Source organism: Cavia porcellus, unplaced genomic scaffold, assembly GCF_034190915.1.
Source record: "Cavia porcellus strain 051 isolate PalLab524CR breed Dunkin Hartley unplaced genomic scaffold, mCavPor4.1 scaffold_29, whole genome shotgun sequence".
NCBI classification, from domain to species: Eukaryota; Metazoa; Chordata; class Mammalia; order Rodentia; family Caviidae; genus Cavia; species Cavia porcellus.
Genome location: NW_026947512.1, coordinates 44,994,711 through 45,016,504, shown reverse-complemented (window position 1 = coordinate 45,016,504; position 21,794 = coordinate 44,994,711). Strand labels below are relative to the sequence as shown.

At 47.3% G+C, this 21,794-nt stretch overlaps 1 protein-coding gene across 5 annotated transcripts; it reads right to left on the bottom strand.

The window, feature by feature from the left end:
- Window positions 1–72: 72 nt before the first annotated feature.
- On the bottom strand, window positions 73–21,794 carry Ddhd2 (DDHD domain containing 2). 5 transcript variants are annotated; one of them, XM_063239821.1, is made up of 17 exons: window positions 21,346–21,780; window positions 20,132–20,369; window positions 19,540–19,730; window positions 18,500–18,589; window positions 17,675–17,795; window positions 16,261–16,350; window positions 14,691–14,826; window positions 11,297–11,505; window positions 10,968–11,035; window positions 9,933–10,055; window positions 9,212–9,307; window positions 7,639–7,725; window positions 7,396–7,551; window positions 7,213–7,315; window positions 6,931–7,101; window positions 6,329–6,509; window positions 73–2,849 (listed from the first exon to the last, which is right to left on the bottom strand). In XM_063239821.1, exons 1-17 carry the CDS (start codon window positions 21,370–21,372, stop codon window positions 2,768–2,770), a joined length of 2,169 nt encoding a protein of 722 aa, XP_063095891.1. In that variant the 5' UTR covers window positions 21,373–21,780; the 3' UTR covers window positions 73–2,767. The 5 variants fall into 5 exon arrangements, with proteins under 5 accessions (XP_063095891.1, XP_063095894.1, XP_063095892.1 ...); XM_063239824.1 differs by having other exon boundaries at window positions 20,132–20,355; window positions 21,346–21,522; XM_063239822.1 differs by lacking the exon at window positions 18,500–18,589 and having other exon boundaries at window positions 21,346–21,784.

The window sequence follows — 21,794 nt, the reverse complement described above, 5'->3', positions numbered from 1 at the left end:
TAACATACAGGAGGAAAAAACAGTTCCTATACTAGTTCTTTCTGTGATAGATGAGGCCAAGTGAAAGTAAGCAACTGGTCAGTACAATTTTATTTCAGTATTTACCAAAGTTTTAAGTATAATCATGTAAAAAACATTTCCAAAGTGCAAAATATTAGAAAGCTCGTCAGTGCTGTTCGCCTTCCCATGCAAACAACCTCTCACTGAGATCAGCAGCATTAGCTCTCACCGGGAATATGCACAGGATGTGGGGGCTCAGAATGAGCCTGGCAAGAGGCCGAGTGTGACACAAGGGAGCAGTGCACGCAGCAAGCTGAAGGGTTTCCCTGACTCAAGCTACCCGCCCTGCTAACACAAGCCCACTGCACAGTCCATGCCCCTTACCGCCAGGTAAGAAACACTGCTTCTGCTGTTTTTTGAGTCAGGGTTGCATTATATAGTGAAGCCTGACCTTGAACTGTGTAGCCTAAGCTGACCTCACAGTCAACAATGCTTCTCCTGCCTCAGCCTCCCAAGGACTAAGATTAGAGGTGAGCACTTGCAGGCCTGGCAGAAACCTCTCAGTGGCTGGCTCAGCTAGCTCTCAGGGTTGGGCTGTCCATCTTTGGTTATCTTTAGGTTTATTCTTAAATAGTACTTATTCTGCTAATAGGAAGAGCAAATTATAAAATTAAACATAGCAACTTGACAAAGGATTACTCCATACTACATAATAAATGCTACTCAATTTTAGTAACCTTCACGCAGTTTATGCAATAAAGGAGTCTGTGTACCCGAGGCTCACTGCGGCATCGTCCACACGTACTAGGTGTGAGAAGCCAGGCACAACCCATTCCCACCCCACTGCCCTGACCTGGGGGTACAGCGGTCACCGATCTTTTCTCTTCATTGTCTGAAAGGACTTCCATGAATATGAGATGCCACTGCTCTGGAAAGGATGACAGATACATCCACACACAAAACTACAAAGGGCTGAGGATATAGCTCAGTGGCACAAGTGCCTACCTAGCAAGTTCAATTCCTGGTACCCCCCCCAAAAAAAAGGATACAGAGACACAACCTAGCTCACTTCTCACCTGCCTCTGCCATGCCCTAAACAGGGGTAATGGAATCTGAGAGGGAGCAGGACTTGTAAAGGGACCTGCTGAGACAATGACAATAGCTCATCAGCAGGAAAGAAAACACCAGTACTGCAGGCAGTGTCTTGGGAAGTGCCAGGCTTCCATTAGCCACCTGCTCCTGGGGACACTGCATTCACCAGCTCTGAGCCAAGCTGGCAATACCTGCCTGCTGCCCTGGGCCCAGCTCAGTAGCACTGCCCCTGCCAGGGAAGTTTGGAGTAAGCTTTCTAGATATCAGCATGCACCCCACAGGCTGGAGCAGGGCCTCCACACTGAGCTGCATTGCCAGCCCCTTTTTATTTTGTGAGACAAGGACTCCTGTGATCTCCCTGCCCCAGCAGCCCCTTGGGTGACAGGTGAACACCACCGCTGCTAGCCTACAAAATGGCTTCAGAGAGAAATCACAACACGCAGTCTAGTGCAGTGTTAGGTAACTTTGATTCTCTTTTGTAAAAGGCACCATGAACAGCTCTTACTGGCAGATTGAGCAACCTGTAAAAACTTAATTTCTAATTCCTCACTCCAAGATCAGAAGCTCTCAGCAGGCCAGAGACACACCTGTAACTCCAGCACTGGGGAAGGCTGGTGACCAAAGATCAGTGCAGACCCAGATTGGAATGTAGCTCATGGTGAAGGGGGCCAAAAGCTCATTCAAAGACTAAGAGAACTCTATCAACCTCCCCACCCTGCGGCCCGCAGCTGGAGTACAGGATGAAGCCATGATAATGTGAGCTCAGCCGTGGAGCAGTCAACAGCACTGGTGATACGTAGCCAGCCTGTCAATTGTAGAAAGTCAGCGATGCTCTTAATAAACCTCATCTGTTTTTAAGCATGCAGGACAGAAATGCTGCCTTGAAAAAGATCACCTGAAGATCCTTTCCAAGCCTTTGGGGGTCAGAGAACTCTGGAAATGAAAGCATCCCCAAAGGCCTTGTAAGTCTTGATCCATTTTCTAAAGATTTATTCTCATCACAGAATTAAGGACCAGTCACATCCTGGTTCTTCAGAGTGGCAAGGTTCACATGAAGCCAGGGGTAAAAGATAACGGCAGGCTGTGGTCCCAGCACTGTGGGAGACTGAGGCAGGAGGGCTGCATATTCAAGCCCAAGCGGAGCTATTCAGTGAGACTCTGCCCCAAAACTGAGAAACAGAACTAGAAATAGGATTCAGTATGAAGGACCTGGGTTTAGTTCCCACTACCCATCGCGCTCCCAAAGTTCCAAGGTCTTCCTTTGGTTTTTCCACCTAGTCCAAAAATCATCTTCCAAGGCTTTGGAGGCAAGGAAGTGGCAGGCAGCATGTACAGCTGCGGGTGAATAGAGGGGAAGGAGGGTGCCATACAGGCTGGCGCGACAGCTGCCAAAGTGCCAGGTCAGCGCACAGATGCTCGAGGCCTCCGGTCCACCTCACGAAGGGCTGAGGACTGACTGTGCCACGCCAACCTGCAGCTGTACGTAACTATGAAAGTTCTGAGTTCAAATGGTAGAAGAGAACACATGTCACTGTACAAAGCCTTCCTCTAGGTGTGTGACTAGGCCGCTGGCCCTTGGGAGATGAGGACTGGCCTGGATTTTGGCAGCAGGCATCGGACAGCTGTACAGGCGGGCTGTGTGAGCACTGTGGTGTGCACAGCAAGCCGCCACCTGCTACTGTAAGGGCTGGTCCAGGAAGATGCCCTGGGTCTGGTAGATTTCTTTGAGGACCAGCAACACTGTATCTTCAGATTCCCTGTAACAGAGACTGACACTGAGGAAAGAGAACTAACACTTGTGCTGGATACTCCATTTTACCAGCTCATTCATCCAAGCGTGTGCCTCGCCAGGCGTGTGCTCACTATGGGGAAGGCGGCAGTGTTGGAACTGGTGGTCTGCTGAAGCAGCCTGGCCGGGGTCTGGAGCATGAGGGCCAGGGCTAGTGCTGCCATGAGTCCGGGCTCAAGCCCCAGCCCCAGCACAAAAAAAAAAAAACTAAACTAAGAATGATTTGTTACCCAGAGCTGCTGTTTTCGTTTTTTAGTTTTTTTATTCAGTAGTACTGGGACTGACACTGGGGCCTGTTTTGGTTTTTGTAATTTTGAGTCACTAAGTTACCCAGGCTAAGCTTGAACTCGTGACCCACCAGCCTCAGTCTCCCAGGGTGCAGGGATCACAGTGTGCGGCACCTTACTTTATCCTGGTGGTGCTGGGGCTCGAACTCAGAGCCCTGTGCACTGAGCTGCTTCCCCAGCCTCCCCAAGTTGACCTTGGAGACATTAACAGAGGAATGTCCAGGCCATTACCTCCATTTTAAAAGCTATTCGCCTTCTGAAAGGCAACAGAACCTTATCATTCAGAACTCAGAAATGACACGCAGGGTATATATCAGACAGCGACCTCTCCCTCCCACCCCTTTCTCAACCACTGCCCCCTCTTCTGCCCACCAGTGGGTTCTCCAAGCAAGTCACTGCCTCAGGCAGGGCCTTGGGTAGGAAAGGCAGCCTCCACCCGCGCAGCACTCAGGCCGCGCTCGGCATGAGCGCAGGCCACATGGGAGCCAGCGTCTCTCTGGGCTCAGGGACGGCCCCCCCCCTACGCTCCACACCACAGCGGAGGAGCGCAGGCTTAGATTTAAAACTGCGTAAGGTAAAGGACAGCATTGGAACATTTTTGTCCCATTTCCCAATATTCAAATGAGAAGGAGGGACAAGGGAAAAATGGACACAACCTTTGGTAAAGGAGGAGGGGCTGGAGGGGGGCATGGGAAAAGAAGAAAACAACACAGGTACAAACTCCCTGTGATCAGTGTTACCACTGTGTATCTAAAATGCACCAACAGAATAAAAAGACACACACACACACACACAACACTGTGACAGGGCTGGGGATTTGGCTCAGCAGCACATGTGTGTGTTTGGCAGGCATGAGGTCATGGGTTTGATCTCCTGCTACCAAAACATCAAAAGTGGTAACTAGGAACTTTAAAATGTAAAGAACAGCACGTTCAGAAATAGTCCCTCTTTTTATTTTCAGGCTGGCCTCAAATTCATGGTGATCCTCCTGCCTCAGCATCCCAAGTGCTGGGGTGACAGGCATGTGCCACACTAGCGAGACTCTATTATTTATAGGAATTTTTTTCTGTACTGAGGATTGGACCCAGGGCCTTCACATCAAGCTCTGTCACCAGCTCCTTTTTTTCCTTTTTAATTTTGATAAAGGATCTCATAAAGTTGCTAAGTTGCCCATACTGATCTCAAAATTTTCCATCCTCCTACCTCGGCCTCCCAAATGCTAGAATGCAGGTATGCACCACACCTGACATAGTATTTATAGGAATTTAATACAGTAAAATCAGAATCTAAAATTTCTAGTGTTGAAACTAGTCATACAGGAAAAATGCCCTTAGACCTGTCCTCATCCTGTATTAGGAGAATTTAAAGTCAATCTAAGATCTACACATAATAATAAAACAAAAACATTACAATAAACATGATTTCTTTTGGAAAACAAAGAAGAGCTTCCTAAACATGATGCAAATCCCAGAAACCAAAAAATGACCGTGAATCTGACAAGAGCAACAAAAAACTACCCAAACCAATAGCCAATGTCGGAAGATAAACCAGGGTAAGTGACTGGCAACTCCATCACCAACTAAGCAATATAAAAAGCCACCATTTCAGTGTGAAGAGGTCATGGGGGGGCGCCCACAGGCAGCAGGCCTACACGAGAGGAGCCGGTAGCGCCCCCTGCCGGCCCTGGGTGCTGAGCCCAGCCAAGCTCAAGCAGGACCCCTCCCGGCTCCTGCAAAGTGTGGGGGAAGAGGCACAGTGCTTGAGCCCTGCGCACAGGAAGAAAGCAAGGTCCATCACCGACGTGGCAGAGTCGTAAGTGGGGCACAGAGGAAGTGGGAGTCTATATAAAACGGGCACAAGAATTTCTAAAGGAACCAGGCCCAGCACAGTGCCTAGGACACACAGGAGCGCACAAGTGTCAGCTGTGACCCCACTGGCCCCGGGCTGCCTCTCCACACTCTAGTCCCTGCCCCAAGACAGGCTAAGTCCCTGCATTTCGCCGGCTTGGGCCTGGGTTTCAGACAGGCACCACCACGGCCCCTCTGGAGGAAATTTTAACATCAGAGTTACATACAGGGAACCCATCAGTAGGGAACAAAAAAGATTTTTAAAAAGCCTTTTTAAAAATTCCTTTGAGTTTCAAAGCATATAAATATACTATTGGCTCAGAAATGTACAAAGCCAGCCATGTGTGGTAGCATGTACCTGTAATGCCAGCATTTGGGAGGCTGAGGCAGGACAGTCACGTAAGTTTGAGACCAGCGTAGGCTACATAGTGAATTCAAGGCCAGCCTGCACTACATGGTGAGACCCTCTCTTTAAAAGCCAGAGTAGCATTCTTTTTTTTTGTCTTTCTCCTTTTTATCAGTACCAGGGATCGAACTCACGACTGCCTGCTTGCAAGGCTGACACTTAGGCCGCTGAGCTAAATCCCCAGGCCCCAGACTAGCATTAAAGACTGTACTTTAGTCCCTTATGGGATTGCATTTGCTGAACTGCACTGTGCTTCTGTGGTGGCCACTATTATATTTATCACACATTACTGAGACTGATTACCCTCTTTATCAGAATTCAAACAGTTATTTTTCTAGCTGTGTAATTTACCTTGGTTTCTTCACTGATTACATTGTATTATAATATGTGGACACTCTTTACTCCAGTGTGACACTGTTTACTAAATTCTGATCTACCCATTATAAACCTTTTCAAATGGGTTTCTTAAAATATGTTCTGCAACTGCCAAGCGCAGGGGATCACCAAAAAAAAAAAATAATAATAAGTTCAGTAGCGGAAATGGCATCAATTAAGTCTACAGTCTATGCAACTGTAAAGTCACGTGGAGCCAGGGGTGGTGGCTAGCACTCGAAGGCGGAGGCAGGATCCTTGCCTCAGCCTCTGTGGTGCTTTTGAGACCAGTCTGGACTTCAAAAAGAGCTCAGGGCCTGCCTGAGCTACATAATAAGACCCAAGACAAAAGTAAAAATAAAATGTTTAAACCAGTGAGCACTTTGTGTGTATGTTTGCGTGTTTAGCACTAGAGATCAAATTAAGGGGCCACTCTAGCACTCAGCTACACTTATCGCCCTTTCAGCTTTTGATTTTTTCATACTGGCCCACCACCCTTTCCCTGTATTTATCAAGTTTCTATGAAGCTACCTACCAGTAGCAGAGGTGACTCTGTAAAGCGAACAGATACTCATTGAAACTCTCGATGGGCTTCTCCTGCAGCACGTAGTCAATGCGTTGGCCTCGGTTGAGCATCCCCACGCTCACAGGAGCTGTGTCCCCCACTGCCGCCGTCCCCTCTGTGGGCGCCTCCTCCTCCACCTCTGCGCCACCGCCTGCGCATGCAGGGACAGCAGCGTCAGGGCGCTGGGCGGCCGTGTGGGTCCCTGCTCTGCTCGGGGAGGCTCTCCCGCCTCTGCCTCCCGAACCCTGAACCCTCTACAGTCGCCCGCTCGCGTGCTACACCATCCTGTCGTTCTCTTCGAAGCTCAGCTCCTGGCCGTGCCTTTGGGTGTGTGAGAATGGGTCACATGCAGGCAGGCAGGGGTGCTCAGCATGGGTCTCCAGGCCTCCATGAGGCCACCCTGACATCGACCGCGTGTGCGCCTTCTGCCACTTTCTCCTAACTACTAACAGGACAGAGCGAGCCCGCAGCCAGCCCACAGGGATGGGCAGGGTAGGGCAGCCAAAGGCAGGGAGGGGCAGTGGCAAGGGGCCGGGCAACGTGCTTGTCCCCGCTCCGGGGCTGTCACTGACCCGCGGCCTTCTCAGGACAGGACTCCGGCTCTGCCGCGGCTTCCTCTGCAGCCTCTGCCGCCTGCAAGGCGGGGTGCGGCGCCCTGGTCAGCGACTTCCAGGCCGTGCGCAGGGAGCCAAGCAGGTTGTTCCTCAGGTCGGCGCCCATCCTGCTCAGGCCCTCTCTCAGTTCTGCAGGCACAGGCCAGCGGAGCTCGGGCCACGCCCACGCCCACTCCCCGTGCCCGCCCCCGCATTCCCACGCGGCCAGTGGCTGCCAGGCCCAGCGCTCCCCAGACTTGCCTAAGTGCATGCGCTTCCTGCCTTTATGATGGGGAATCAGCATCGGCTCAAATTCCACACCCGGAACCACCATGGGTTCGATCCGATAGGCCACGGGGTCAAACTACAACGGGAAAGAGCAGCACTGCACCCGGGCACGGTGCGGTGGGGGGGTGGGGGTCCCTCCCGGGGCCGCAGCCTCACCGGGTGATAGATGTTGAGGAAGCCCCTGCACGTGGGGAACCGGTAACTGGGGTCGATCCTCTTCAGCCCGCGGACGGTCAGGAACATCCCGATGGGGGAGCCGAAGGCGAAAAATATCTCCGGCTGGTAGCGGAGCCGGGGGTACCTCACGGACGCCTGCGGGGCATGGGGCGCTGGCACAGGCGCACGGGCGCCCCGCCCCCGCCCCGCCCCCTGCCAGGTGGGAGGGGTGGATGGGATCACCTGCCCGATGCTGACACCCAGACACGCGTCCCCTCTAGTGTCCGTCCTGCCGTGGGGCGCAGACTCGCGGTGTGCTGGACGCCGGTCCTGGAGGGGAGAACTGCGCTGAGAGCCCCACACGGCTTCCCCCACCCTGAAGGGCTGCCTGTCAACGGGTGGGCCTAGGCCGCGTCCCCGCGCCCAGAGGCCGCGGCAGGCTGAGGCCGTGGGGGCTGCACAACCCACTGCGGGCGGCCCAGCCTGGACCACAGGGCAAGACCCCATCTCAAAACAACGCCCCAAGGAGCTGGCGACTTAGCTCAGCGGCATAAGCGCCTGCCTTTGTAAGCAGGCAGTCGTGAGTTCAATCCCCGGTACCGATAAAAAGGAAAAAGACAAAAATAAACAAACAAACAACGCCCGAGCGCCTCAGGAAAGCGTGGTGGCCAGCAGCAGCAGCAGCTTGAGGCCAGTAAGTGCGTGTCGGGAGGCCTAACCGTGGAGGAGTCCCCTGCACTCCTGCAGTGGGAGGCTGTGAGCGCAGGAGGTCCCCCAGGGGTGCAGCACTGCAGCAGCCGCAGAAGCCACACAGGGTCGCCTGAGAACGCTCGCTAACTACAGGGGCCACCGCGAAAGCCCACACATCGCGGAGCCTGCAACATGGAACCACCTTTTAGCGGCAAATCCGGGGACAAAAAGCACTTGGTGGTAACTGCAGAGGTGCAGTGGGCAGGAGGGCACTTCTGGGCTACTGGAGGTGGTCTGGGGTCAGGAGGAGGCAGGTAACTGTTCTGGGCCTTGGGGACAAAACAGCCATCTGCAAAACAAGCCCAGAGCAGGGCGACCGCCACCTCGGATCCGGCAGGGGAAGGCAGAGGACGATTCAGTACAAAGGCCCAGAGTCCGGTGCTTCAGATGGAAACAGTACACAGCAGGGTAAGAATCCTGGGGAGTAGCACAGCGTGGCATGGCGGTGCCCACCTACAACCCGGCGCCCTGGAGGCTGTGGCAGGATCACTTTGCATCCGAGGCCAGCCTTGGCTACATGACAAGACCCTTTCTTGGAAATAAACAAACAAAAAAATCACATGGAGGTAAGACTTCTGATGCTAATAAGATTTTTAAGGACATGGATAAAGACAATGTATTTAAGAGCTGAGCTGGGTGGCACAGGCCTGTGAGCCCAAAACGTCACTGTGCGAACCAGGCCTACGCAGGCTCCACAGTGAGTTCAAACCCAGCCTGAAATGCTCAGCAGCACAAGGCTCTGAGTCCAATTCCCAGTACAAAAACAAACAAAAAACAGCCTAAGTTAGAATGGGACTCTGTCTCAAAAAAACCTACAGAAAGAATGTATTTAATGTCTAAAGAGAGACCACTTCCCAAAGTCTCCAGCTGGCTGCACATGGTGGCCTGGCAGGAGCTGCCTCCCCCAAGAGTCTGAGGCAGCCTAAGCAACCTGCCCGAGCCCCTTGCAGAGGAAACCAATGACCAGGAGCAGAGACGGCGGAGCCCACTGAAGGCGCGGGCGCAACATCCACCACGCGGTAAACCGCTGCTCGGTCCCGTGAGATGAGCTACGTTAGGCACATACCAGCGACTCTCTTCTGCCCTGGAAATAGTTGATTATCTTCTTTCTTGGTCCTAAGGGAATCCCCATTTCTTGAAGGTCTCTGTCTGTGCACAAAGCCTAGGTACAAAAAAATCAAGTATCTTTTATTTCTAAGCAAAATAAAATCCATTAAATGTCTTGCTCTCTGTGAAGAGGAGAAATAAGCTCTCCCTTGGGGCTTTTCTAGTAATGTACCACCACTGACAACCTGGAGAAGAAAAGCTTGTTTTATTCATGAAACAACCTAAAGAAGAATCTAGAGTATCGGTGTCACAGTATACAGATAATAATGTTATTGTTAAAAACAAAATAAAATTGTTGGGTGTGGTAGCACACGCCTGTAACCCCAGCACTTGGGAAGCTGAGGCAGGAGGACTGCCACAGTGTAAGGCCAACCTGGGCTACATCGCAAGACCCTGTACGTTCCCAGAGCGCATGTACTTTTCCTTCCCGCTTGTCCTAAACCTAACTCGTGTGTGTGACAATTTAGCACTGCGCTGTAAACACTAGGCAGGGTCACATTAAATTGCCAAATGGCCCAGACCAGTCTGGAAGTTACAATCTTCCTGCCTCAGCCTCCCAGAGTGCTAACGTTACAGGCATGTGCCACCACACAGGCCAGCTCATTTCAACTTCATAAACATGAAGATAAATAAAAATCCTGAGCATGGTTCAGCGTAAAGATTTGACAGATTATTTTTACCAGAGCTTCCTTATCTACTTTCTCCTTCTCAAAGACAGTCAAGAACTCTGAAAGCTGAAGTTTCTTCAGATCTTCCTCCAGGGTCACCGAGTCTCCATGACCCATGATGGTGTTCAGTGAATCCTAAAAATGAAATCATAAAGCTCATCCTCAAAATTCAGTTTCTTCTATTAATATCACTCTGTGATTTATCATATAAAATTTCCACAGTAATGTATCTTAACTTTAAATAACTCAGAACTTTTGCAAAATATAAATGAAGACTGATTTCCAAGTTTTGTAACTGGATAAAAGTACGTTTTCGGTGAACGAGCAAGAGACCGGTTGGGGGAACGTGCTTGCTGAGCTCCCATCAGGGAAACCTGGCCTACCAAACCAACAGGCGACGCCAGAGCCCTCTGGAAGAACGCCAGGTCCCGCCCAGAAATGAAAACCCAGGGCAGCAAATACCAGCAGCACACCAACACTCTCTGGGACGGGCGTTCACAGGGCACGGTTTTACTAAAGGAAGCTTAAACATCAAATCCTCCTTCTACTTTACATAGAACTTAAGTAAATCATATCAATTTGCATCCATTTTATTCTTCACTGCCTCAATGGCAAATTCTAATTATCTCAATGAGCCTGTAATTCTATTAATAGATCACTAGTATGTATGTTTTTGTTTTTTGACCACAAGGTCTCACTATGCAGTTCGGGCTGGCCTTGAACTCACTATGTAGCCCAGGCTGACCTCAAACTCCTGGTGATCCTCCTGCCTCAGCTTCCCAAGTGCTGGGATTCCAGGTGTGTGCCACCACACCCAGCAATAGTACATATTTAAAGGGGAAATGACAATACCTGTGGTTATTTTAGAATACGGCAGTTATTTGTAGAAGGTTCTATCACTCAAAAATGACATAATTACCAGCCTGTTGAACAGAGATTTAACATCATAGTAGGAGACTAAACTCAGCTAAAAACAAAATGTCTAAAATCTAAAAGTCTTTACTATGGAGTACAATCAGAGAACCTATCTGAACACATCTAAATTACCTTTTCACTGTCAATATCCCCCAAAGAATCTTTCTGATTTGTTAGGATATCAAACAATATAAGCGAACCTATAAGTAAAATAGAAGAAAAAAGGGACAATTTCTAAGTATTAGCACTAAACTGCTATCTTTTATACAAAAAAGTAACAAGCCAATGATACATGGAAATGAATCCCTGGAGCAGGGCGTGTTCCAAGCCTGCCACTCCTTCCTCCCACCCCTTCCCAGCCCGACAGCCCAGGCCTGAGAGTCCAGCACTGGCCACAGGCTCCAAAGACAAGTATCCTTCAGAGGTGACCTTCCTCTGCAGTTAGAGAATTCATCTGTTACCTAAACTGTGACCAGCAATGGATACGCCCCCTTTGAAGTTGGGGTTCCTCTGCAGAAAGAGTGTGTAGAGCCGGTTCATCTCAGAGGCCACGGTGTCCACGATGGTCTGGCAGTAGGTGGGGCTGTTGTAGAAGAAGACATCCAGGATGGTGTCATTGGTGAAGTGCCTCAGGCGGTTGATGCTGGGCAGAGTTATCCGCTGTAGATCCCTGTGAAAGACAGAGTTAAGAGGGGGAGGGGGGGGAGGGGAGGGAAAGGGGAAGGAAAGGGAAGGGAGGGGAGGGAAGGAAAAAGAGGGGAAAGAAAGAGGGGAAAGAAAGAGGGGAAAGGGAAGGGAAGGAAAGCTTTGGATTCAGCCAGCTACACCGCATGACTGCCTCTGAGTGGCCATGCAGCTCTCTGTGCAAACACAGAGGCAAATTTCAGCTGCAGAGTATTGTCACTTCACAGCAAAACTGCAGGAATACACCAAAGAGAAGCAGCCAGCAAAGCTCACAAACAGCCCTGAAAACAAGCCATCTTAGTACACAAATTATAACAGCTGGGGGTGGTGGCGCACACCTGTAACCCAAGCACTTGGGGGGCTGAGGCAGGAGGGCTGCTTGTTGGAACCCACCCTCGGCAACACAGTGACTTCTCTGCTCAAAACCAAGCAATCCAAAAGGGCTGAGGATGCATTCAGTGCAAAGGATTTGATCCCTGCTACCACGGAAACAAAACAAAACCAGACCGAGTTCACTGAGCGACTGAGGCGGATTTATCATCTCACTGCAGTCTTTAGTACAACCTATTTTTCAATGCGTGTGCACATGGATGTAAAATCATGCTAGGGCTAGGGTGCGGATCGGTGGGGGTGCCAAAGGCACCAACAGGTTCAACCCCAGCACCACACAGGGAACATCATACTTACTAAACAGATGAAAATGTGAACACTGACAAATATTTGATGATATATATATATTTTTTTTATTTTACTTGATGGTATATTTTTATGTGTGCTATTTGTGTTATGGATACACACACACACACGCACACACACACACACACACGCACACACACAATTTTTTTTTGAGACAGGGTCTCACTATACAGTTCAGGTTAGTCTTGAACTTACTATGTAGCCCCAGGCTGTCTCAGCCTCCTGACTGCTGGGAGTGCTGGGATCACCACTGTGAGGCACCACACCTGGCCCTTTCTTTTTGGAGGTACTGGGGATTGAACCCATTACCTAGGCTGGACAGGGGCTCGCTGTGCAGTTCAAGCTGGCTTTGAGCTCACTTTGTAGCCCAGGCTGGTCTCAAACTTGCAACAATTCACCCGCCTCAGCCTCCCGAGTGCTAGGATTACCATGTCCGGCACAGATGATTTTGACAGTGTGTCTGAGATTTGATTCAAAAATAACATAGTAGAAAAAAGAAAAAAAGATACAAATAGGGCAGAACCAACCATGTACTGAGACTTGTTGGACCTGCATAAGCAGTAAATGAAAATTTATTATATACATTTATGTTATTCACACACATATATATAATAAAATAAAATAAATTTAATTATATATATATATTTTTAACAGGCCAAGCAAACTCAGGTGCACACCTATAATCTCACCACTCAGGGAGGTAGAGACCGATGGACTAACAATCTGAGTCTAGCCTAAGCGGCTCAATGACTTAGCAAGACCTTGTCTCTCAAGGCATGTGTTGGTTTTCTGGGCATCGAAGGGCTTGGGGACACTTCTGCTATAGCTGAATGCGTATTTAAAGTTTCTTAGAGCCGGGCGTGGTGGCTCATGCCTGTAATCCCAGCACTCAGGAGGCTGAGGTGGGAGGATCGTTGCGAGTTCGAGACCAGCCTGAGCTACAAAGTGAGCTCAAGGCCAGCCTGAACTGCATAGCGAGACCCGAGACCCCGTCTCAAAAAAGACAAAATAAATAAATGAAGTTTCTTAGCGATACATTATTACATGCTACTCAGTCCCTAGTAAAAAGCTATGTGTATGGGATGAGGATGCAAATCCGTCTGGAGCAGCAAGGTCAAATCCCCAGCACTGAAATAGAAAGGACAGAGCCACAGCTGACTGCAGCTCTGCAGCTCTTCCTGGAGCTCTTGACGCTGCGCTGCGAGTCTCGCCCTGCCCAGGCCTTGCCTCACTGCATAGCTGCTCTACCACTGAGCTGCCTCCCAGCCCAGGGCAGCTTTCTTAAAAGCAGGGAAAGATTTTTAAAAATGCCAGACTCCAAAGGCAAACAGAACTTACAGCTGACCAAGAAAGACCACTTTAAACACAGTTTACATCAAACCCTGTCAAGTTTTCTCAAGATTCTCAGAAATGGGGGCTGGGGATTTAGCTCGGCGGCATAAGCACCTGCCTTGCAAGCAGGCATCGGGAGTTCGATCCCCGGTACCGATAAAAATGAAAAAGACAAAAAAAAAAAGATTATCAGAAATACTTCTCAAATATCCAGCAGCTTTTGCAATCTAGAGAGAGCTACATGACTACTTAGTATCTTTCAGTGTCGGCTAAGGTATTACAGAAAGCGAACCGTCCATCTACTAAAGCAGCTCCACTCTGGACTGCCTGGCACCTAGAACCTGCTCCAATCACATGCTACAAGGAATCCCACCACCACCCCCTGCAGAATGAGAAGACCAACGTGGAAGCAACCTCCAGCTCCACTCTGCAACTACATCCTGAGTACTTCTGTCCGGAGAGCCTGCAGCTGGACAGCCTCAACCTTCTCTGTCACATACAATTTACAAACAAAACTACAGGCCTTATACCTTAAAGAGCTGTAACTTTAAAAAGTCAGTACACCAATCGTACTTCAAATTGTAAGTGCTACATTAAGGAAGATTTCTTCTCTTTGCTTGAAATCTGGACAAGTATTATTTAAATATTATCACAAAAGGAGCAATAAAATATTTTGTATGTTGTCAGGAGAGGTTGGTGTTTTGGGGGAGTTTTGGATTTTTTTTTTGAGACATAAGATAAGGTCTCACTCTTAGAGCAGGCCGGCCTTGAACTCATTATATTGGACAGGCTGACCTCAAACTTGTAGCAGTCCTCTTGCTTCAGCCTCCCAAGTGCTGGGATTACAGGTACAGCCACCACACCTGACTACAGTTGGCTTTTGATATCTGAAAATGAAAATGCTTGCACACTAGAAGAAAGCAAAGGTGGTTTTTAGTATTTTAATAATGACGCTTTAACAGTAAATAATGAAGCAACCTGAAGAAAATACACATGCATTTTTACTAGGCACTGAGTAGCATTTAATCTTAGTATCTCTAAGAAACTTTAAATATGCAGTCAGCTACAGCGGAAACGTCCCCAGGCACATTGATGACCAGAAAACAATCACAGCTCACAACTGGAATATAAGGTGTTACTCACACATCCACACCAGTTGAATGAAGAGGACTATGCCAGTTGACTGGAAGAAATTCTACTCTTCCAATTTGATGATTCTCTTGAGCTTTCTTAAAATGTGTCTGTAGCAAGTTCAAGGAAACACTGCGAAAATCATTAACTGGAAAAAAATTAACCTATGCATTAAAAATGAAGCAATTAACACAGAAAATTAAGCATGCTACAAACCATAACAACACATTAACTAGATTTGCTCAGGACACATAAAGACTTGATTCAAAAACAGCAAAGCAGTGTTCAGGAGAAACTGAGAGGACCTATGGGAAAAGATGTCCTTTTACTATAAAACCTTTTACCATACAGAACGTTTCATCAAAGAAAAGTTAACATAAGAACTTTGGTTAATACAGCTGTTTCAGCTTTTAAGAATCAGATGGCTCTATGTCCAGTCCTTGCAATCAGAATCCTATTTTAACACTGCTTTTCAAAATTCTTATCACAAAAAATAAATAAATAAAAATTAAATAAATACATAAATAAAATTCTTATCACACTGATCTTAACCTTCCAGAATCAATTCCCATTTATGCTTGGAAACATTAGTGTCACGGCTGTGTCTGGATGTCCCCCCCAAAGCCTCACACAGTCACAGCTGGGCTTTCCAGAGATGGCTGGATCTTCGGGGTGCAAGGCTGGGATAAGGTGGTGCTTGCTAAATTAGTCCACTGACTGGTTTGCCACACACTAACCCTGGTAGCACAGAGCTGATAAAAGGGGCAGAAAGAAGCTGCGGCCAGCTGCTTGCTTTTGCTGGCTTGTGCCTGCCATGCACTGTTTCTCCTCTGCAGCACCCTCTACCAATCACCCTGCCTTGGAGCCGGCTGACTAGGAAATGAAACCTCCATACGAACTGGGAGTTAAATAACCCTCTCCTCCTTTAACTGAGCGCTGAATATTTGTCTTGACTTAAGACTCCTACTCAGAACACAGCTTGCATACCATCAAGTTTTAAAGACACTGCATTTTAAAGTCAAGTTACACTAATGAATTAAATCTTCCAACTATAATATTAAGAGGTTGCTGAGGATTGTAATTCCATCTACCCCGAGGCTGAGGTGAGAGAACAGTAGGTTTGAGGCCAGCCTGGGCAAATCTGGGGGACCCTGTCTCAAAATAAAAAGGACTGAGAATATAACAGTACGAGAATGCCTGCACAAGCACCTGAGGCAAACCCCTGAGCCTCAGTAATAATAATATTAAGAGGCTTACAGCAGTATGAATTTAAAAAATGGTTGTACTTTCTGTTATTCACTCTGTCATCTTTGGAGTCCCTTTTAAATTTGTAAAAGTTAGACCATTACATCATAAAACAATTTTATAGGGATTATGGGCTTATTCACTTAAGAATTACTGGCTAAGAATATAAACTATTAGCCTCAAGAATTTGCTAGCACTTTAGGTTAAGCTGGGCAGCTTTACTGCCTTGTCACCTCTTCAACTCTCCAAATCTCATTAGGAAGCTAAGACGATGAGCTAACCTTTATCTCAGTGACTAACAACACCCTGCAATGTAACCCAGGGCCTGCAGACTCACCGCACTGCACAATGCTCCGGAACCGGAGATCACAGGCTGGCCCAATCCCGTGGACCACAAAGACCAAGTGATCGATCTGTAAAGGTTCTCCTGCAAATAAATACAAGGAGAAAAAGAGATTATTCCCTGAAATTAATCGTGTATTCTAAACTCAATCACTGGTAGTGAACAGGTTATACATATGAGCAAGTTAAACTACAAATGGAATATTTAAAAAATCAAAATGGTCCTATGTTTATCTGCTTGGTAAAAGAACATTTTATCTCATTTTTAATTTACCTAGAAATCAACTTATTAAAATTTTTTAACTTTTAATTGTGAAATAATTATAAACTTACAGAAAACTAGAAGTAGTACAGAAACTCCCACATACATTTTAGAAATTAAACTTTTAACTGCCACATTTCATTCTTCACCCTCAGTGTAAACACACACTTACTTCTCTGCACCATCTGAATCAGGTTGTATATTCGATCAGGTTTCATACATCTTAAACTTCTCTAACCTTTAAATGCATGTATTCCTTAAGGATAACTCTGATCTAATCACAGTACAGTTAGCAAGTCCAGGCAACATTGATAGATTATCAATACCTATGATTCCATTTTTAATCAACTGTTTCAATGCTTGGAATGTTTTTAAAGCCTCAAATTTTAAACTCATCTGTTTATCTATCTTTCTGAGACAGGGTCTCACTATGCAGCTCAGGCTAGCCTTGAACTCACTCTGTAGCCCAGACTGGCCTTGAATTCATAGCAATCCTCCTGCCTCAGCCTCAGAAGTGCTGGGATCACAGCTGTGGGCCACCACACTGGCCCTGCATTTTATTAAAATTACAGTAAATTTAAGAGTTTATCCAAGAGACAAATCATCTTTTCTGTAAGATAAAAGGAATTTTATAATCCAGCTAAAAATATTTTAACAGGGGCCGGGGATTTAGCTCAGCAGCCTAAGCACCTGCCTGGCAAGCTCAAGGTTGTGAGTTCAATTCCCAGTACCAAAAATAAAAATAAAAAAAAATATATTTAAACAGTCACAAGTGGCAATGAATAATCAAGCTCCTTCTGAAAATAGTGTTTCTGAGTTGCAAATTTTCAAGAACGGAAATTATCAGCGATGTCCAGTCAAGCATGCAGACTCAACTTCTTAGAATTAGGACTTAGTTCAGCTACACCTAGCAACCACCAGATTAGTATCACCAAATTTTACCCATTCCACTATAAGCCCACCATACATACTTGATCACTTTAAATATTCATATCTACTCAAATTCTTACAAGTGATGCTAATCTTGATTCAGAATAAGCCCAATTAAAGATCATTTGTAAGCCTTGAGGTAATCCAAATACACAAAAAAGATCACAATTTAAGGAATAAACAAGTACAAAACATAAGACGAAGTGATCAACATTACCGCCATGGACGTCCACGGAGATGTTCTCCACCCCCCTCTTCACTGTCCGTGGCCGGCCTTGCTCAGAGGGTGTGGAACCCCATTCATCAGACCCTGTGATTGGCTGGTAATGCACCATGAGCTTGAACACAGAAGACCAGAACAACAGAGGTGATGGTTCAGTCATTTCTATACTATGAACATGTATGAAAAACATTTTTTGAGACAGGGCCTCACTATACAATTCAGGCTGGCTCTAAACTCACTCTAGAGCCCAGCCTGGCCTTGAACTCACAGCAATCCTCCTGCCTCCACCTCCCGAGTGCTAGGATCACAGATGTGTGATCCATACCCGGCTTTTAGATAATACATTTTGAAAGATAGGAAGATATCTTTCAATATATACACTTTTGATATGAAATTCTTAAGAACTTGAAATAAGAACCCTGAAAATCTACTGGACTAACAGATCTTTCAAAAATACCCTACATACGAAAGATGCACTCACATAATGTACTGGTGATTTTCTTAATTCTATACTGGCATAATTTTTCTTAAGAAAACTCTTTTGTATGAACTGAGGGCAAAAATAATGGCAGCAGTGTAAGTTTTAAGATTTATAGTGGCCTGGAGATTTAGCTCAGCGGCATAAGTGCCTGCCTGGCAAGTATGGGGTTGTGAGTTTGATCCCCAATACCAAAAAAAAATTTTTTTTATAGTGATGAATAGAACATAAAATTGCCTAAGTTTATTCTACACAGAGTCCATAGGGAAAAGAAGCTAAAGTTCTTAGTGCTGCAATTAACCTTCGGCTCAGTAGCAGAGAAATGCATTACTTCACTTTACCTTTGGATTGTGTAATATAATTATTTCTCTATTGGGAGACTCCAGTTTCTTTTTCCACTCATCCAGAGTCACAGCAAGCATGTAAGTTTTCTTAAAAGAAAACACGTTTCATTAGACTTTTCTAATAGCTTTTCCCTTAAACTGAAGTTATAGCAAGAACATTACCGGATTAATGAGTTTCAGTAACAATGTAATTCTCCGGTTTATTTTCAAATTCTCTTAAAATTACAAGTAACAGCACAGGACAAAGAAAAACATCACTCTAGTTCCACCCCCTAGACCAGATTACTACTGCTCATCTTTCATATGTCAGTCATGTTAATGTTCTCCAATTTAAAGAAAATAAGTATCAAAAAGGCCAGTCCTGGGGCCCACGTGCTAGCTAACACAGTGGTACCTCGGTTCCCAAACACTTCTGTTTGCAAACTCCGCATCAGATAACAAATACAACTGCAGCCTTCTTTCCTGCACAAACACAAACATCACCTTTTCCAAATCCTGGAACGAATTAAATACATGAACTGAGGCACCACTGTAATTCCCATCAGGAAAATTTTAATTAAAGAGCATAAGACAGTTTCTATGTATTTTATTTGTGTTTGTTTGGTTGAAGTTTTGAGACAGGGTCTCACTATGTAGTTCAGCCTGGCTCTTAACTCACTACATAGCCCACAGCAATCCTCCTGCCTCAGGCTCCCCCAGTGCTAGGATTACAGGCATGTGCCACTATGCCTGGCTTCCCTAATACTTTATTTATTTATTTATTTTTGGTACCAGGGATTGAACTCATGACCACACACTTGCCAGGCAGGTGCTTATGCCACTTAGCTAAATCCCCAGCCCTTTCATAATACTTTGACATCTGAAATTACTTTACACTTTATTCCTGAAACTAACTTGCAAAAATATGTTATAGAGTATGATGTAGGCAGACAAACTTTTTTTGCAAGTTTCACAAAATAAGTCACAAAAAGAAAAGATTATTAAATGATAGAGGAAAAAAGATGAAAACACTGAGTCCAAGGGGATCCGAGTGATACCTCTAATACTTGGCTGAAGCTCTCTGAGTATGGGACGTATCTGTTGTCTTTGTCCCCCTTGTAGAACCAGGTGCAACGTCGCACTTCGGACACCTGCTCCTCCCAGTACACCGCGTACCGCGTGCGCTCCCCCAGGTGAACATCGTACCTGCCCCCATCGGTGGGCACCACTTTCCCATTACAGTCCTCTCCTGGTAAGAGTCAGGGAGCAGAAGGAAGTACAGATCACGTGACGAACCTCCCAAAATATGATTCCGAGTTATGTTTTAAAAATCGCTTAAGAGGAAAAACCTAAAATTTATCTCTTAACAGCACTCGCTACCAGAGCTATCACACAACTGGGCACGGTGCTGTGTGCCTGTAACCCCAGCTTCTGTGAGGGAAACAGGAGGATCAAGAGTTTAAATCAAGCCTCAGTAATGAAGCAATTTCAGACATGCTGTCTAAAAAGTGGATCCTGGGAACCAGGTAGCTCAGCACCAAAGCTCTGCATGCAGTTCCCAGTACCACAGAAAACAGGGCTTAGGGGAGAGGGTGTGCATTGTCCTTTGAGAGAGAAGAAACTCTTTGTTTCAATTCATTTTCATCCTACCAGAGCCATATGCCTCTTCCAGCTGCTGTGAATCTTCGGAGTTGAATGGAATCCATGTCTCCTTCGAATCTATTATCTTACAATAAAACCAATGTGGAGAAACTGGTTCATACAAACTGCCAGCATCCATATCTATTAGCTCAAAAGAACTACATGAGCTTGGTGAGGGAGATGGATCGGACTGAGACAGCTGCTCCTGGTGTGATGTCACAGATGACATTTCTCTAAAAGACAAGATCTGACCATCAGGAAACCATTTTCCTTAGATTAGCAGCACAATTGTTCACACGTGCATACCCACAAAAACTGATAAAAATGATTATTTGAGGAGGACATTTCTGCAAAAATGAAATCCCAAGACTACAATTAAAAATAACAAATTACTTGGGGGGGGTCTTTGAAAAATACTTCCACCAGTTTGCACTGAGCTCACAGTTCTCTTAGAAAACTGCATGGTTTACTAGTCAAATTTCACAAATTTCACACTCACAATCACAAGAAACGCGTTCCCAAAACTGCTTACAGGTCAGATATGCTGGGGAATGCCTACAATCTCAGCACTGTGGAAGGCTGAGGCAGGGGAATTCCAAACTGGAGCCCAGCCTGGGCAACTCAGCGACTTAGGGACACCGTCTCAAAATTAAAAAATAATAATTTCTTAAAAGGCTTGTTATATACCAGTGCAAAGGTACCAGGTTCAGTCCCTAGTACCTCAAAACAATTACAACAACAACAAAAAAAAAATGGATTGCAACAAAATATTTTACTCTTACTTCCAATGTGAATCTAGTGTCAAAGACAGAAAATTGACCCTAATCAGTTCCTAACGACACCTACGTTTTAAGGTCTAAGTAGTCCTTTATTATTAAACATTTGCTTGGCAAATGAAATCTTAAAATCACTATTCCGTTAAGGGTCAATCATTCTGATTGACCTCTGAAGCCTGCTTCATTAGAGGCTGCGCCGACTCACACGAAGCCCCAGCCTGGTGGACCCGGCACCCTGCGGACCGCGCGCCCCCGACGCTCCTCCGGAGACTGGATGCGCAGCGCGGCCGGGGATTGGGGGTGCCGCACCCTGCGCGCCTCCCGGGACCCCGGCCCGCCCCGCCCCTTCTCCTGGGGCGCCCCAGGCTCCGCCACCCTCCTGCGCCGCGGGCCAGGGCCTCCCCGCTCGGCGGCGCCCTCCCGGCCCTGCGCGCAGAGCGGGCTCACCTGACAACCCTGCCGCCCGCCGCGCATCTGCGCCAGCCAAGGAGCAGCCCCTTGTCCCCGCGCCGGCCTTCCGCCCTGCGTTCCCGGCGGGGCGGGGCCCGGCCCTCTGCCCCCAGCGGGCAGGGCGCGAGTGGACCCGCGAGGTAGCCTGGAGCGCCGCGTGCCAGTCGGGGTGGGGCAAGGAGGCCGGCAGGGTCCCGCGGGAAGTATCGCGAGAGGAGGCGGCGGTAGCGCGAGACCTAGCTTCTCCTGCGGCGCGCGTTGCGCCGCGGTCCCGAGTTCGTGGGCGGTGTCGCTGTAGGCCTGAGGTGCAGCTGCGCCGGAAGTCGCACAAGCGATGGCTGACAGGGGCACGGCAGGTTCAGGGAAGACCGGGTCTCTGGGCCGCCACGCGCTCACGCGCACCCTTCGAAGGGGAACAAGGCCTCTGGGCCCGGCTCCGCCGCCGC